Raw genomic sequence first — 18591 nt, 5'->3', positions numbered from 1 at the left:
GTTAGGAAAGCAAAGGCTAGCTTTTTCAAACAGAAATGTGCATCCTGTAGCACAAACTCCAAAAGGATCTGGGACACTGTAAAGTCCATGGAGAATAAGAGCACCTCCTCCCAGCTGCCCATTGCACTGAGGCTAGGAAACACTGTCACCACCGATAAATCCACAATAATTGAGAATTTCAATATGTTTTTTTCTACGGCTGGCAATGCTTTCCACCTGACTACCCCTACCCCAGTCAACAGCTCTGCAACCCCCACAGCAACATGGACAAGCCTCCCCATTTCTCCTTCACCCAAATCCAGATAGCTGATGTTCTGAAAGAACTGCAAAATTTGGACCCCTACAAATCAGCCGGACTAGACAATCTGGACCCTCTCTTTCCAAAATGATCCTCCAAAATTGTTGTAACCCCTATGACTAGCCTGTTCAACCTCTCTTTTGTATTGTCTGAGATCCCCAAAGATTGGAAAGCTGCCATGGTCATCCCCCTCTTCAAAGGTGAGACACTCTAGACCCAAACTGCTACAGACCTATGTCTATCCTACCCTGCCTTTCTAAGGTCTTTGAAAGCCAAGTTAACAAACAGGTCACTGACCATTTCGAATCCCACCGTACCTTCTCCGCTATGCAATCTGGTTTCTGAGCTCGTCATGAGTGCACCTCAGCCACGCTCAAGGTCCTAAATTATATCATAACCGCCATCGATAAGAGACAATACGTTGCAGCTCTATTCATCGACTTGGCCAAGGCTTTCTACTCTGTCAATCACCACATTCTTATCGGCAGACTCAACAGCCTTGGTTTCTCAAATGACTGCCTCGCCTTGTTCACCAACTACTTCTCAGACAGAGTTCCGTGTGTCAAATCGGAGGGCCTGTTGTCCGGACCTCTGGCAGTCTCTATGGGGGTGCCACAGGGTTCAATCCACGGGCCGACTCTTTTCTCTGTATACATCAATGATATCGCTCTTGCTGCAGGTGATTCTCTGATCCACCTCTACGCAGACGACACCATTCTGTATACTTCTGGCCCTTCTTTGGATACTGTGTTAACTAACCTCAAGACGAGCTTCAATGCTATACAACTCTCCTTCCGTGGCCTCCAACTGCTCTTAAATGCAAGTAAAACTTAAACTGATCGCTGCCCACACCTGCCCGCCCGTCCAGCATCACTACTCTGGACTGTTCTGACTTAGAATATGTGGACAACTACGCAAAAAAGCATCCTTCACTCATGCTGCCAAACATACCCTCATAAAACTGACTATCCTACCGATCCTTGTCTTCGGCGATGTCATCTACAAAATAACACTCTACTCAGCAAATTGGATGCAGTCTATCACAGTGCCATCCGTTTTGTCACCAACGCCCCGTATTCTACCCACCACTCATATTCATCGCCAAACCCACTGGCTCCAGGTCATCTATAGGTCTTTGCTAGGTAAAGCCTCGCCTTATCTCAGCTCACTGGTCACCATAGCAGCACCCACCCGTAGCACGCGCTCCAGCAGGTATATTTCACTGGTCACCCCGAAAACCAATTCCTACTTTGGCCGCCTTTCCTTCCAGTTCTCTGCTGTACATAGCCAATCTGTAATAGCCCATCCAACTACCTCATCCCCATACTGTTATTTATTTATTTGTTTTGCTCCTTTGCACACCAGTATCTCTACTTGCACACTCATATTCTGCACATCTATCACTCCAGTGTTTGCTTGCTATATTGTAATTATTTTGCCACTATGGCCTATTCATTGCCTTACCTCCCTTATCCTACCTCATTTGCACACACTGTATATAGACTTTTTCTATTGTATTATTGACTGTATGTTTGTTTATTCCATGTGTAACTCTGTGTTGTTGTTTGTGTCGCACTGCTTTGCTTTTTCTTGGCCAGGTCGCAGTTGTAAATGAGAACTTGTTCTCAACTAGCCTACCTGGTTGAATAAAGGTGACATTTAAAAAGAATTAAATGCGATTAGAAGGAAAGAAATTCCACAAATTAACTTTTAACAAGGCACACCTGTTAAGTGAAATGCATTCCAGGTGACTACCTAATGATGCTGGTTGAGAGAAGTTCAAGTGTGTGCAAAGTTGTCATCAAGGCAAAGGGTCGATATTAGAATTATCTCAAATATAAAATATATTTTGATTTGTTTAACACTTTTTTGGTTATTCCTTGATTCCATATGTGTTATTTTGTCATTTCGATGTTTTCACTATTATTCTACACTGTATAAAATAGTAAAAAAATAATTAAAAAAATGTATCAACATGAATTAGATTGGGCAATAAAAGCCCCATTTTTATTCCATAGGCTGGGATCCGCACTTTGCAGCTGTTGCAAGAGCACATTTTTCAATGGCTGTCCACTGGTTTAAAAAATAATCACTGTTAACTTCTTGTCAATATGGGGGCGCTGTTTTCACTTTGTAAAAATTCGTTCCCAAATTAAACTTCCTCATACTCAATTCTTGCTCGTACAATATGCATATTATTATTACTATTGGATAGAAAACACTCTCTAGTTTCTAAAACCGTTTGAAATCTATCTGTGAGTAAAACAGAACTCAAGTTGGAGCAATCTTCCTGTCAGGAAGTGAGAAATCTGAAATCAGGCAGTCTGTTCCAGGGTTAGTTTATTAATTTGCATGTATTCTATTGGTCGACATGCACTGCATACGCCTTCCCCTAGATGTCAGCAAGCAGTGAGAATTGGAATGGTGTTGCTAGGCAGATCTGAGGCCATATAAAGGGTCTTGGAACGTGGGGTGCACTCTTTTCAACGTTCGTCATGGCGCAAGACAAACCTCAGGATGGCATTCTGAAAAGCTCTCGTTATAGGCCTTAGATATATCCGGCTCTGATTTTATTCGATATAGGTGTTAAAGACATCATAATGTAGTTATTTTAAACCGAGTTATATCAGTTTATATCAGTATATTGCGATTTTCGGATATTTCTTTGTGCTGCGTTATAGTGAGTTGGACACGTCTTCGCCACATGGCTAATGTTTACTGCTAATTCCAAAGTTGAAGGCGACAATCTACAACCGAGCAACGATTCTTCTGGACAAAGGACAACTTGCCCAAGATTCTGATGGAAGCTCATCAAAAAGTAAGAACTATTTATGATGTTAATTCGTTGTTCTGTTGAAAAATGTTAAACTACTATTCCGCCATTAATTTCGGTGCGGTCTCGCTTTAACGCACGCTGTATGTCGTAGGAACGTTAATTTTAAAAATCTAACACAGCTGTTGCATTAAGAACTAATGTATCTTTCATTTGCTGTCCAACCTGTATTTTTTAGTCAAGTTAATGATTAGTTATTGATTAGATTAGGTGCCTCTCCCAAGAGTTCTCCCGACATTTTCTTTGCAGCTTGGCTACTATTCTCATTGTATAACCACGATTTGTGCCGCTAAATATGCACATTTTCGAACAAACAATATATGTATTGTGTAATATGATGTTATAGGACTGTCATCTGATGAAGTTTTGAGAAGGTTAGTGAAAAATGTAATATCTTTTGCTGGTTTATTCGCTATCGCTAACGTGCATGAATCAATGCTGCTGTGTGGTTGGCTATTGTAGTAAGCTAATATAATGCTAAATTGTGTTTTCGCTGTAAAACACTTAAAGAATCTGAAATATTGGCTGGATTCACAAGATCTTTGTCTTTCATTTGCTGTACGCTGTGTATTTTTCATAAATGGTTTATGATGAGTATTTAGGTAATTCACGTTGGTCTCTGTAGTTATTCTAGTTGCTTTGGTGAGAGTTGTGATGGTGGCTGCAATGGTAAGCTATGATTTATACCTGAAATATGCACATTTTTCTAACAAAACATATGCTATACAATAAATATGTTATCAGACTGTCATCTGATGAAGTTGTTTCTTGGTTAGTGGCTATTTATATCTTTATTTGGTCGAATTTGTGATAGCTACCTATGCAGGAAAAAAATGGTGGAGTAAAAAAAGTGGTGTCTTTCGCTAACGTGGTTAGCTAATAGAAATACATATTGTGTCTTCCCTGTAAAACATTTTAAAAATCAGAAATGATGGCTGGGTTCACAAGATGTGTATCTTTCATCTGGTGTCTTGGACTTGTGATTTCATGAACATTTTATTATATGATATCCCTGTGGCTTTAGGCTAGGCTATGCTAGTCAGCTTTTTTGATGGGGGGGGATGCTGGATCCGGGTTTGTGACTCGTTAGAGGTTTTAACCTCTCTGGGATCGCTAGCGTCCCACCTCACCAACAGCCAGTGAAATTGCAGGGCGCCAAATTCAAACAACAGAAATCTCATAATTAAAATTCCTCAAACATACAAGTATTTTACACAATTTTAAAGATACACTTCTCGTTAATCCAACCAGTGTCCGATTTCAAAAAGGCTTTACGGCTAAAGCACAACATATCATTATGTTAGGACATTGCCTAGTCACAGAAAGCATTCAGACATTTTCCAACCAAAGAGAGGTGTCACAAAAAGCAGAAACATAGATAAAATTAATCACTAACCTTTGACGATCTTCATCAGATGACACTCCCAAGACTCAATGTTACACAATACATGTATGTTTTGTTCGATAAAGTTCATATTTATATCCAAAAACCTCAGTTTACATTGGCGCCATGTTCAGAAATGCCTCCAAAACATCCGGAGAAATTGCAGAGAGCCACATCAAATAACAGAAATACTCATCATAAACTTTGATGAAAGATACATGTTTTACATAGAATTAAGCAACCTAAACTTCTTGAATTCAACCATTATTGGGTTCAAATACACATTTAGATTTGTGAACAGCCATACACAACAAGCACAATCCGTAAGGTGCAAATAACTAAATGAGACAGCAACAGTGTGATTCACATCAACGCGCTGTGTAGATATCAATAATAAGTGATATCTGTCTCGCTGCAGACTACACCACTGCTGTCACCCTTACCTCCAAGCATTTATTCAAGTTGGATAATCTTTTGATGCTGACAGCAGTCACACCATTGAAAAACACAGCTTCGACTGAAGCCTACAAAAGCTTATTTCTGCTCTTTTCCCGCAATCCATCAAACACATTTGGTGTGTTATCATAGTGGTCTCTGACTTGTGGTCAAACTCGCTCAGGTGGAACAAACTTAAACTCCCACCTTTTTTCAATGCTGACTTGAATGTCAGATTTTCTTCACAAACATACTTCTGAATTTAAAAGTAATCCTAGTTTTTTAAGGTATCTGTAATCTGATTACCATCTTTTTGCTGGTAACGTAACGGATTACAGTTACCGTTTTTTGTAATCCGTTACTCCCCATCCTTGACTACTGACCACAACTACTAAACACAACTACTGAACACAAGCACACAACTACTGAACACAAGCACTGACCACAACTACTGACTACAACCACAACTTCTGACCACGACCACACAATTGCTGACCAGACAACTTCTGAACACGAATGACCGCAACAACTGACCACAAAAACACAGCTACTGCGCATAACTACTGAGAACAACTACTGACAACTATTAACCAAACAACTACTGACCACAACCACTGACCACAACCACACAACTCCTTACCACATTAACACAACTACTGACAACAACTATTGAAAACAAAAACAAAACTACTGACCACAATTACTGACCACCAAAACTACTGACGGACACAACTACAGGCCAAAACTACTGACCACATCTCCTGCCAACAACTACTGCCCACAACCACACAACTACTGATCACAACTACCAAACTTCTAACCACAACTACTGACCACATCTCCTGACAACAACGACTGCCCACAACCACACAACTACTGACCACAACTCCACAGCTACTAACCACAACCACAGTAATACAGAACACAACTACTGACCACACTTACTGACCACACAGCTACTGAACCACACAACTACTGAACAAAATGACTGACAACTGACCACTACTACTGACCACAACTACTGAACACACAGCTACTGAACCACACAACTACTGAACAAAATGACTGAGAACTGACCACTACTACTGACCACAACCACTGAACACAACCACCCAACTACTGACCACAACTCCACAGCTGCTAACCACAACCACAGTAATACAGAACACAACTACTGACCACACTTACTGACCACACAGCTACTGAACCACACAACTACTGAACAAAATGACTAACAACTGGCCACTACTACTGACCACAACTGCTGAACACACAGCTACTGAACCACACACCTATCGAAAACAATATGACTAACAACTGACCACTACTACTGACCACAACCACTGAACACAACCACCCAACTACTGACCACAACTACCGATCACATTTACTGACCACAACCACAAAATTACCGACAACGGCCACACATCTACTGACCACATAACTACAGATCATAACTACTGACTACAACTACTGACAGCCCAACACAGCTACTGAACACTACTACTCACCACAACTACTGACCACAAATACTAAATACTACTAACCGCAATTACTGACTACTGCTATTGAACTATTTAACACAACCATACAACTACTGAACACCACCACACAACCACAACTACTGACCACAACAACTGACAGCAACCACACAACCACTAAACCATGTCCATACAACTACTGACCACATACAACAGACCATGACTACTAATCACAATGTGACCACAACTACCGACCTCAACTACTGAACACAACTACTCACACCAAAACTATCATTCACAACTACTGACCACAACCACACATCCACTGACAACAACTACTGACGACAACCACACAACGACTGACCACAACCATACAAATATTGACCACTTACCTACTCACCAGCACCCCTACTGACCACAACTATTGACCACAACCACACACTTACTGACCACACTTACTGACCACACAACTACTGACCACAATGGCTGACCATAACGTGGGACCACAACAACTGACCACAAAAACACAGCTACTTACCATAACTACTGAGCACTACAACTGCTGACTACCTTTAACCAAACAACTACTGACCACAACTACTGACCACAACCACAGAACTACCTACCACAATAACACAACTACTGACAACAACTACTGACCACAAAGCAAATCTACTGACACAAACTACTGACCACCAAAACTACTGACCACCAAAACTACTGACATACAAAACTACCGACCACAACTACTGACCACAACTACTAACCACAACCACATGTCTACTGATGACAACCACTGATCTTAACTTCTGACCACAACGACTGACCACAACCACGCATATAATAAACACAAACACACAACTACTGACCATAAACAGATAACTACTGACTACACCTACTAACCACACCACTACTGACCACAACCACTGACCACAACCACACAACTACTGACCATAACCAGATAACTACTGACTACACCTACTAACCACACCACTCCTGACAACAACCACAACCACAACCACTGACCACAAACACACAACTACTGACCATAACTACTGACCACAGCCACACAACTACTGACCACAACCACACAACTACTGACCACAACCACAACCACTGACCACAAACACACAGCTATTGACCACAACCACAACCACTGACCACAAACACACAGCTATTGACCACAACCACAACCACTGACAACAAACACACAACTACTGACCACAACTACTGACCACAACGACTGACCATAACCAGATAACTACTGACTACAACTACTAACCACACAACTACTGACCACAACCACTGACCACAAACACACAACTATTGACCAAAATTACTGTAAACCACATAACTACTGACCACAACCACGCAACTACTGACCACAATTACTGACCACAACCACACAACTACTAAACCACATACACATAACTACTGGCCACATAACACCAGACCATAACTACCAACTACAATTACTGACCACAACTACTGACCACAACCACACAACTACTGATCACAACCACACAACTACTGACCACAACCACACAACTACTGACCACAACCACCCATATAATAAACACAACCACACAAATACGGACCACAACTACTGACCATAACCAGATAACTACTGACTACACCTACTAACCACACAACTACTGACCACAACCAAAACCACTGACCACAAACACACAACTATTGACCAAAATTACTGTAAAAACCACATAACTACTGACCACAACAACACAACTACTGACCACAATTACTGACCACAACAACACAACTACTAAACCACATACAAATAATTACTGGCCACATAACACCAGACCATAAATACCAACTACAATTACTGACCACAGCCACAAAACTACTGAACACAATTACTCACCACATAACTACAGACCAGAACTACTGAACACAACCACACAACTACTGACCACCCCTTCTGATGGCACAATGACTGACCACAACCACTGACCACAAACACACAACTATTGACCACAACCACATAAATACTAACCACAACAAAACAACTACTCACCACATAACTACTGATCACAACAACTGGACACAACAACTGACCACATCCACACGACTACGGGCCGTAACCACAACCACTGAACACAAACACACAACTACTGAAAACATAACTACTGACCACAACAGCACAACCACTAACAATAACTCCTGACCACAACTACTGACCACAAGTACACCACTTCTAACCACACTTACTGAACCACACAACTACTGACCACAACCACAGCCAGCTGGCCACATCCACACAACTACTGAACACAACCACACAACTACTGACCATAATCACAACCACTGGACACAAACACACAACTACTGACAACACACCTACTGATCACAACAACACAACCACTAACAATAACTACTGAACAAGACCACGCAACTACTGACCACAACTACTGACCACAAGTACACCACTTCTAACCACACTTACTGAACCACACAACTACTGACCACAACCCCAATAACTGACCAAATCACACAACTACTAACCACAACTACTGAACACAACCACACAACTACTAACCACAACTACTGAACACAACCAAACAACTACTGAACACAATCACTGACCACAACTACTGAACACAACTATTGACTAAAACTATTAACCACACAACTTCTGACCACAAACAGACATCTGACGACACAACTACTGACTACAAATACTGATCACAACAACTGCTGCTCCTCAAACAGTGGTTGATGCGTGGAGTGCAATACATGTTCTTATATGTATTTCTCAGCTGCTCATATGAAGCACAGCTCTGCTATGAAACTGAAGTAGCATTAAAAAAAATGAACCAGCGGAAAAGTGGCCTCCATTCGCTATTCAAGTGTATACCGAAGTCATTAATTGTTCCCCCTGCCCCTGTTCCTGCCCATTTGATAATGGGGCCATTGTAAATCTAAAGTAATTATACATATTAATAAAGACAAGATTATATTGAGGATAGTCTGATGGGTGAAAATATGATCACTTGATTAGAGAACAGCTGTGCAGCCTGAGGCAAGAGCACACGCTTTTTCCCCTCAAATCCTCAATAGCCTATAGTTGCATCATGCAGCCCATATACTGTATGTTTTGATTACTAAGTCATTCTAAGGTTTGTATCATTCACAACTAAAGTTGCCAAAAAAAATGAAATCTAGTGTATAGGACCTGTTTCAAATGATCACTTTTACACTCAACATAGCCACTTCATATGCACACTTGCTCCAGTATGAGAAAAATATCCTTTCTATTTTATTCAGCTAAGTTCAATTATTTTAAATTATGATATTCTTGTCTGCTAAATGAACAAGCCTACAGCCTATGGCATGGCCCACAGCCAGATAACATACAGTAGGCCAACTCATATTCTGACACAGATATTTTTGTTAAAAAAACAATGCCATTCGCGGCTGCTATGGGTTCTAAAGGGTTTTAACATGATTTTTGAATGACTACGTCATCTCTGTACCCCACACATACAATTGTCTGTAAGGTCCCTCAGTCGAGCAGTGCATTTCAAACACAGATTCAACCACAAAGACCAGGGAGGTTTTACAATACTTCGCAAAGAAGGGCACCTATTGGTAGATGGGTAAAAATAAAAAATTGTAGATTTTAAATATCCCTTTGAGCATGGTGAAGTTATTAATTACTTGGATGGTGCATCAATACACCCAGTCACTACAAAGATACAGGCGTCTTCCTAACTCAGTTGTCGGAAAGGATTTCACGATGAGGCCAATGGTGACTATAAAACAGTTATAGAGGTTAATGGCTGTGATAGGAGAAAACTGAGGATGGATCAACAACATTGTAGATACTCCACAATAGTAACATAAATGACAGAGTGAAAAGAAGGAAGCCTGTACAGAATTAAAAAAATCCAGAACATGCATCCAGTTTGCAATAAGGCACTAAATTAAAACTGCCAAAAATGTGGCTTTTTTTTTTTTTTACTTTCCTGAATACAAAGCGTTATGCTTGGGGCAAATCCAACACAACACATCACTAAGTACCACTATTCATATTTTCCATCATGGTGGTGGCTGCATCATGTTATGGGTATGCTTGTCATTGGCAAGGGATAGAGAACTTTTTAGGATAAACAGAAACTGAATAAAAATAACCACAGGCAAAATCCTAAAGGAAAACCTGGTTCAGTCTGCTTTCCAACAGACAGTGGGAGACTAATTCACTTTTCACCAGGACAATAACCTAAAACACTAGGCCAAATATACACTAGAGTTGTTTACCAAGATTACATTTAATGTTCCTGAGTGGCCTAGTTACAGTTTTGACTTAAATCGTGTTGAAAATCTATGGCAAGACTTGAAAATGGCCATGATCATCAACCAACTTGACAGAGCTTGAAACATTTTCTAAAATAATAATATGCAAATATTGTACAATCCAGGTGAGGAAAGTTCTTATAGACTTACCCAGAAAGACTCACAGCTGTAATTGCTGCCAAAGGTGATTCCAATATCCACTCAGGGGTGTGTATACTTATGTAAATGAGATATCTCACCTTGTCCAAAAGAGATTTAAATGGTTATCAAAACGTCACACCAGGGTAAGTTTACACGAAACACAGCCCTTATTTCAAGTGTTTCTGAACTTCACCTTTCACCAGGACAATAACCTTAAACACTATACCAAATATACACTGGAGTTGCTTACAAAGACAACATTGAATGTTCCTGAATGGCCTAGTTATAGTTTTGACTTAAAGAGAGATTAACACGCGTATCAAAATGTCACTCCAGGGTAAACCTACACGAAACACAGCCCGTATTTAAAGTGTTTCTAAAATTCCCTATGGGAAAAATGAATCGTGGAAAAACTATTGGAACCACTTCCTGTCCATGTTTGATATTCAGAATAATCCCAATGTCATGTATGTCAAAAAGACACACCTGGATTCAGAATTTGACCGGATATGGACAAAACTCCAAATATGCATTAGAAATGGTCTGTATTCTCTAGAATACGTATATCGAAAACGTGTCAAGTAAAGATATCTCCTGATATGGACCTTTTTCGCACAGTGATATGTTGTGTTTGTCCCAAAAGTTAGTGAAATTGTTGTACCAGTTTAAATGGGAAGTTCACTCATTTTTGCATTCGGAAATTTTCAGACCACTAGATTTTTTCCACATTTTGTTATGTTACAGCCTTATTCTAAAATTGATTCAATTGTTTTTTCCCACCTCAATCTACACACAATACCCCATAATGACAAAATAAAACGTTTGAATCAATTTTGAAATTTGAAATTTGGGCAAATGTATAAAAAAAATGAAATATTACATTTACATAAGTATTCAGACCCTTTACTGAGTACTTTGTTGAAGCACCTATGGCAGCAATTACTGCCTCGAATCTTCTTGGGTATGACGCTACAAGCTTGGCACACCTGTATTTGGGGAGTTTCTCCCATTCTTGTCTGCTGATCCTCTCAAGCTCTGTCAGGTTGGATGGGGAGCGTCACTACACAGCTATGTTCAGGTCTCTCCAGAGATGTTGATCTGGGCCACTCAAGGACATTCCGAGACTTGTCTCGAAGCCATTCCTGCGTTGTCTTGGATGTGTGCTTAGGGTTGTTGTCTTGTTGGAAGGTGAACCTTGGCCCCAGTCTGAGGTCCTGAGGTCTCTGGAGCAGGTTTTCATCAAGGATCTCTCTGTACTTTGCACCGTTCATCTTTCCCTCGATCCTGACTAGTCTCCCAGTCCCTGACACTGAAAAACATTGCAAAATATTCAAAATGTACACCAATTGCTCATGTTGTAAGCTTGGTTAAGCTGGTGGCATTAGCACTAATGAATGTCTCTTGGGTTGTGTGCTGCAGGGGTCCAATGCTAAATTCAACCTCAGACTTGTTGGTCCTGGGCGGATGTTACGGGTGGTTCCCCAGACTGTGCTCAATGAGGCCCAGGTAACCATCTTAGTGGAGGACTCTGCTGCCATGGACTATGAGAAATTCCATTTCCTCACCTTCAAGGTCTGTCTGTCTGTCTTTCTGTCTGTCTATCTGTCTGTGTTAAAGTTGAGTCTTATGTCTCTACAAGATCCCTACACACTGCTATCTATTCATTATTCACACATCTGATACCAGTAATGGTTTGATGATAAACAAAATCAATAAAAATCTGAATCTACACGAGATTACATAGGGCGCTTTCACATATCCCCTTATGATTTGGATCCTGGAGCATTTGGTACCCTGAACTGTGCTTTAAAGCATGTATGAAACACAAGCTAATCTTGGCTGAAACGAATCCTGGACCTGTGTGAGTAGCGGGTCTAAGATCCAGGACCAGAGTACCAGGTATTCTCACAAACGCTCCAGGAACCGAACAATTGTAGCCAATTTCATATGTGAAAATGCTCATAGTTGTGAAATTCAGTGTGATGCATGTACTGTTTGTTGCTGAGTGGGATGATGAACATCAATATTTTTTATGCATACCAGTAAACGGGTGTGATCGGTCTACAGTGGTCCCTACAGCATACGCTCAAACCGGTGCGATTAGAATGTCTATTCATGATTGACACAACAGTCCGTTTTTGAGCTGGCCACATTTTTTTCACAGAAACACTTTGCACAAACAATCTTTACAACTGTATTTCCTAAATGTGAGCAGTTTTTTGGGGGATGTAGCTGTTCAGACATTCACTGAAGTAACAACAGCATTCTTATCCAAATCGGAAAATGTAGGCCACCTTAGTCCTAGTGCTGGCTGAGGAAAGAGTGAGCTAACACAAGCGGTCAAATTTAGCTAACTCTCAGCTGACAGAATCCATAAAATAAATTAAATAATAGCAATTACTATTTACAATGTATTACATCATGGGTGAGCTCATCAGTGATCGAAATAATTGCGTAAAACCTTTTCTAAAAGTCTGAAGTCATTTGATGGTGGCCAGAGTTTGTGCATGCTGCCATGTTTGTTTTTCCGTGTCAAGAAAATGTGACAAGATGAGTTGGGTCTGTTTGCAGTATGCATGTTGAGAAGGGGAAATTAGCTAACAAGCAATTAGCTTAGCATTAGCTCATCATATAATCAGTACAACCTTTAAAAAAAGTATTTTAATACACATCACATGCGTCCATTACAATGTATTCAAGAATCGGAATGCAAACACAGCAAGATGGCGCCGGAGAAGAAGGCAGACATTTTACGCTCCCCCAACAGTAACTTATTTTTTTTACTATTTTTGTACATAATGTTGCCGCTACCGTCTCTTGTGACCGAAAATAACTTCTAGACATCAGGACTGCAATTCCTCACCACGAACTAGCAGAATCCCTTTTCTTCTTTCACGACTCTGACGAGCCTGAGGCGGAGGATATAAGGCTCCCTCGGGAACAGGATCAGAGCCCCGTGATCTGCAGGAAGAGGAGGTGGAGAAAGAGAGTCCAGAGAGCGGGCTGCCTGCTGAGAAGTCGGAGGTGATCGAATAAACCCCCACTTCCCTCAATTGTGCTAGCAAACATGCAATCTTTGGACAATACAATGGACAAGTTATTGGGAAGATTAAACTACCAACAGGGCATTAAAAACTGTAACATCTTATGCTTCACGGAGTCGTGGCTGAACGACGACAATATCAACATACAGCTGGCTGGTTATACGATGTACCGGCAGGATAGAACAGCGGTGTCTGGTAAGACAAGGGGTGGCGGTCTATGTATTTTTGTAAACAACAGCTGGTGCTCAATATCTAAGGACGTCTCGAGCTATTGCTCGCCTGAGGTAGAGTTTCTCATGATAAGTTGCAGACCACATTACCTACCGAGAGAGTTTTCATCTATATTCTTTGTAGCTGTTTTCATACCACCACAGTCAGAGGCTGGTACTAAGATTGCATTGAATGAGCTGTATTCCGCCATAAGCAAACAAGGAAACGTTCACTCAGAGGCGGCGCTCCTAGTAGCCGGGGACTTTAATGAAGGGAAACGTAAATCAGTTTTACCACATTTCTATCAGGATATTAAATGTGCAACCAGAGGGAAAATAACTCTGGACCACCTATACTCCACACACAGAGATGCATACAAAGCTCTCCCTCGCCCTCCATTTTGCAAATCTGACCATATTTCCATCCTCTTGATTCCTGCTTAGAATCAAAAATGAAAGCAGGAAGCACCAGTGACAAGATCAATAAAAAAAGTGGTCAGATGAAGCAGATGCTAACTACAAGACTGTTTTGCTAGCACAGACTGGAATATGTTCCGGGATTCCTCCAATGGCATTGAGGAGTACACCACATCTGTCATTGGCTTCATCAATAAGTGCACCAATGACGTCGTCCCCACACTGACTGTACGTACTGTGGTATCCCAGGAGGTCTACCCCGGGGGATGGTAATAAAGGGGAGGTACGTGAGGCGACGTTTGCTCCCTCTGCTGGGACTACGGGAGCTGGGAATCCCGACACGGACAGCTCTAAGTTGAGGAAATTAGAGGAAAGTGCCAACCAGCCGTGGAGGCCAAATAAAAGGAGCACAGAGGCACACCGAGGGAGAGAAGGGGGAGAGACTGACTCCAAGCCACAGTAGAGAAGACGGACCCATCCGCTTCTGTAATGACTTCCGGGGCCTGAACGAGGTCAGTAAATGTGATGCCTACCCCATGCCCCGGGTGGACGAACTGATCGACCGCTTGGGGATGGCGAGATACGTCAGCACCTTGGACCTGACGAAGGGGTACTGGCAGGTGCCACTGGCAGCGGCCTTCCGGGAGAAGACTGCCTTCTCCACCCCTGGGAGCCTTTCGGGCTCCACGGGGCACCAGCGACTTTTCAGCGACTCATGGACCGCGTCCTGCGGCCGCACAGTGAGTACGCCACTGCTTATCTGGATTACATAATTGTGCACAGTGACAGCTGGGAGTCACATCTTTGTAGGTTACAGGCCGTGGTGGATGCACTAAGGGATGCAGGTCTGACCGCGAACCCCCACAAGTGCAAGCTGGGCTACGTCGAGGTGGAGTACCTGGGCTATCAGATCAGGAGGGCAAATGTCAAACCCCAAGATTGAAAAAAAATTGCTGCCATTAGGGGATGGCCGGTCCCCCGAACCAAGAAGCAGGGGAAGTCATTCCTGGGGTTAGCAGGGTACTACAGTAGATTTGTACATAACTTTGCTGCTATAGCTTCTCCCCTCACATACTTAACAAAGGTATGACTACCCCAGACGGTGCGATGGACGGAGGACACAGAGGCAGGGTTCCAAGCCCTGACGGATGCACTATGTTCGCACCCGACACTCGTCACCCCGTACTTCTCAAAAATCCTCCTGGTCCAGACAGACGCGTCTGACACAGGGGTAGGAGCCGTTTTGTCCCAGAGCAGGAAGGTGAGGAGCACCCCATCATGTATGTCAGCAGGAAACTCCTACCGAGGGAGAATAAATACTCGATTGTCGAAGGAGTGCCTCGCCATGAAGTGGGCACTGGACACCCTCAAGTATTACCTCCTCAGGAGGAAGTTCACCCTGACTACTGACCATACCCCCCTTGTGTGGATGGCAAGAGGTAAGGACACGAATGACCGTGTCACCCACTGGTTCCTGTCCTTACAGCGATTCTCTTTCTCTGTCATCCACAGGTTGGGGGCACGGCAATGCGGACGCCCTATCCTGGAGGGATGCAAACCTAGCCCTTAGCATACCTCCCTCCCAGTCAGGCTTCCCAGGAGGTCTACCCCGGGGGATGGTAATAGAGGGGAGGTACGTGAGGCGACATTGGCTCCCTCTGCTGGGAATATGGGAGCTGGGAACCCCGACACGGACAGCTCTAAGTGGAGGTAATTAGAAGAAAGTGCCAACCAGCCATGGAGGCCAAATAAAAGGAGCACGGTGGCACACCGTGAGAGGGAACGGGGAGAGACCGACACCAAGCCACAGTAGAAAAGAAGGACCAGGCTAAACCTAAGTGATTTTCTTTGTTATGTTTAATTTCTGTCTTGGTAAAGTTGTTTCTGCAGACTAAAACCTCCCTGTCTCTGTGAAACCATGGATTACAGGCAGCATCCGCACTGAGCTAAAGGCTAGAACTGCCGCTTTCAAGGAGCGGGACTCTAAACCGGAAGCTTATAAGAAATCCCACTATGCCCTCTGTATGCCCTCCGATGAACCATCAAACAGGCAAAGCATCAATACAGGACTAAGAACAAGTTGTACTACACCGGCTCTGACGCTCGTCGGATGTGTCAGGGCCTGCAAACCATTACAGACTACAAAGGGAAGCACTGCCGAGAGCTGCCCAGTGACACATGCCTACCGGACGAGCTAAACTACTTCTATGCTCGCTTCGAGGCAAATAATAATGAAACATGCATGAGAGCACCAGCTGTGCCAGAAGACTGTGTGATCACCCTCTCTGCAGCCAATGTGAGTAAGACCTTTAGACAGGTCAACATTCACAAGGCCACAGGGCCAGACAGATTACCAGGACGTGTACTGCGAGCATGCGTTGCCCAACTAGCAAGTGCCTTCATTGACATTGTCAACCTCTCCCTGTCCGAGTCTGTAATACCAACATGTTTTAACTATGTTTAATTATTATGATGATTAAATTAATCCTGAACAATTGACTCATTCGCAATCTTGGGGCACCACAGAAAAGGTTTATTTAACGAGTTACCGTTTTCCAAGTTAACTATTACAGATATAAATACCTCTCACATTTCAGTCATCAATCTGTCATTAATAATACATTGTTTACCTTTTATCAGTCTCATTCCAAATGTCGCAAACTCTTGGAAATCTGCATGAACCCTAGCATAAATTATGAATCAGCGATATACCAATTCGCTTAACTTCTCTGGGATAGGTGGGACGCTAGCGTCCCACTTGGGCAAAATCCAGAAAAAATGTAGCGCGCCAAATTCAAATATATTACTATAAAAATCAATCTTTCATGAAATCACACATGAAAGACACCAAATTAAAGATACACATGTTGTGAATCCAGCCAACATGTCTGATTTCAAAAAGGATTTACGGGGAAAGCACACCAAACAATTATGTTAGCTCAGTACATAGCCACAGAAAAACACAGCCATTTTCCCAGCAAAAGATAGTAGTCACAAAAAGCAGAAATAGAGATCAAATGAATCACTAACCTTTGATGATCTTCATCAGATGACACTCATAGGACATCATGTTACACAATACATTTATGTTTTGTTTGATAATGTGCATATTTATATCCACAAATCTCGGTTTACATTGGCGCCATGTTCAGAAATGCCTCCAAAATATCCGGAGTAATTGCAGAGAGCCACGTCAAATAACAGAAATACTCATCATAAACTTTGATGAAAGATACATGTTTTACACAGAATTAAAACACTTGTTCTTAATGCAACCGCTGTGTCAGATTTAAAAAAAAAACTTTACATAAAAAGCACACCATGCAATAATCTGAGACGGCGCTCAGATTTAACAACATTTATCCGCCATGTTGGAGTCAACAGCAATACAAAATTACATTAAACCTCCTTTTTGTTTGCGAGTTTTGTCCAGTAATCCGAATGCTTAAAGTCCAGGCTAAAAGTTTTTAAAAAGTACAATAAAAGTTTAAACATGCCAAACGATGTTTAAAATCAATCCTCCGGTTGTTTTTGTCATAAATAATCAATAATATTTCAACCGGACAAAAGCTTCGTCAATAGGAAAGGAGAAACAAGAAAGGCGCGTTCCCGATCATGGCTGATGTCTGGAAATTTCCACTGGCCTCTGATTGAAAGTGCTGTATCTCCCTCATTTTTCAGAGTAAACGCCTGAAACAATGCCTAAAGACTGGCCACATGTAGAGGAAGCCACAGCGCTCGTGAACTGGGTCCAATGGAAAAACAGCCTTTCAAAATAATAGTACTTCCTGGATGGATTTTCCTCGGGTTTTCGCCTGCCATATCAGTTCTGTTATACTCACAGACATTATTCTAACAGAAAGGAGCAGCACAGGGTCATTCTTACAGCATTACCCATGTAGCAGTTTAGGAGTTCTTGCTCAAGGCCACAATGGCAGTATTGGATCGCACCAGCCCTGGGTGTAGTATCTTTCAAATACATTAGATAGCTGTTCTTGATTAAGCTTGACTGGCACAATAAAAGCAATGCAA

The 18591-nt window shown here is 42.1% G+C and overlaps 1 protein-coding gene across 1 annotated transcript in view; it reads left to right on the top strand.

Annotated features, from left to right (window-relative positions):
- LOC120060862 (cadherin-related family member 1-like) overlaps positions 1-18591 on the top strand; it is a 95228-nt gene that overhangs the window by 46862 nt on the left and 29775 nt on the right. The window contains exon 12 of the mRNA XM_039010273.1: positions 12309-12461. Coding sequence (XP_038866201.1) covers positions 12309-12461 — 153 coding nt within the window. The remainder of the gene's footprint in view (positions 1-12308; positions 12462-18591) is intronic.

The sequence above is a fragment of the Salvelinus namaycush genome, chromosome 16, assembly GCF_016432855.1.
Source record: "Salvelinus namaycush isolate Seneca chromosome 16, SaNama_1.0, whole genome shotgun sequence".
Classification (NCBI taxonomy): domain Eukaryota; kingdom Metazoa; phylum Chordata; class Actinopteri; order Salmoniformes; family Salmonidae; genus Salvelinus; species Salvelinus namaycush.
The sequence above is the reverse complement of the archived record's forward strand: the minus strand, read 5'-3'. Positions and strand labels throughout refer to the sequence as shown.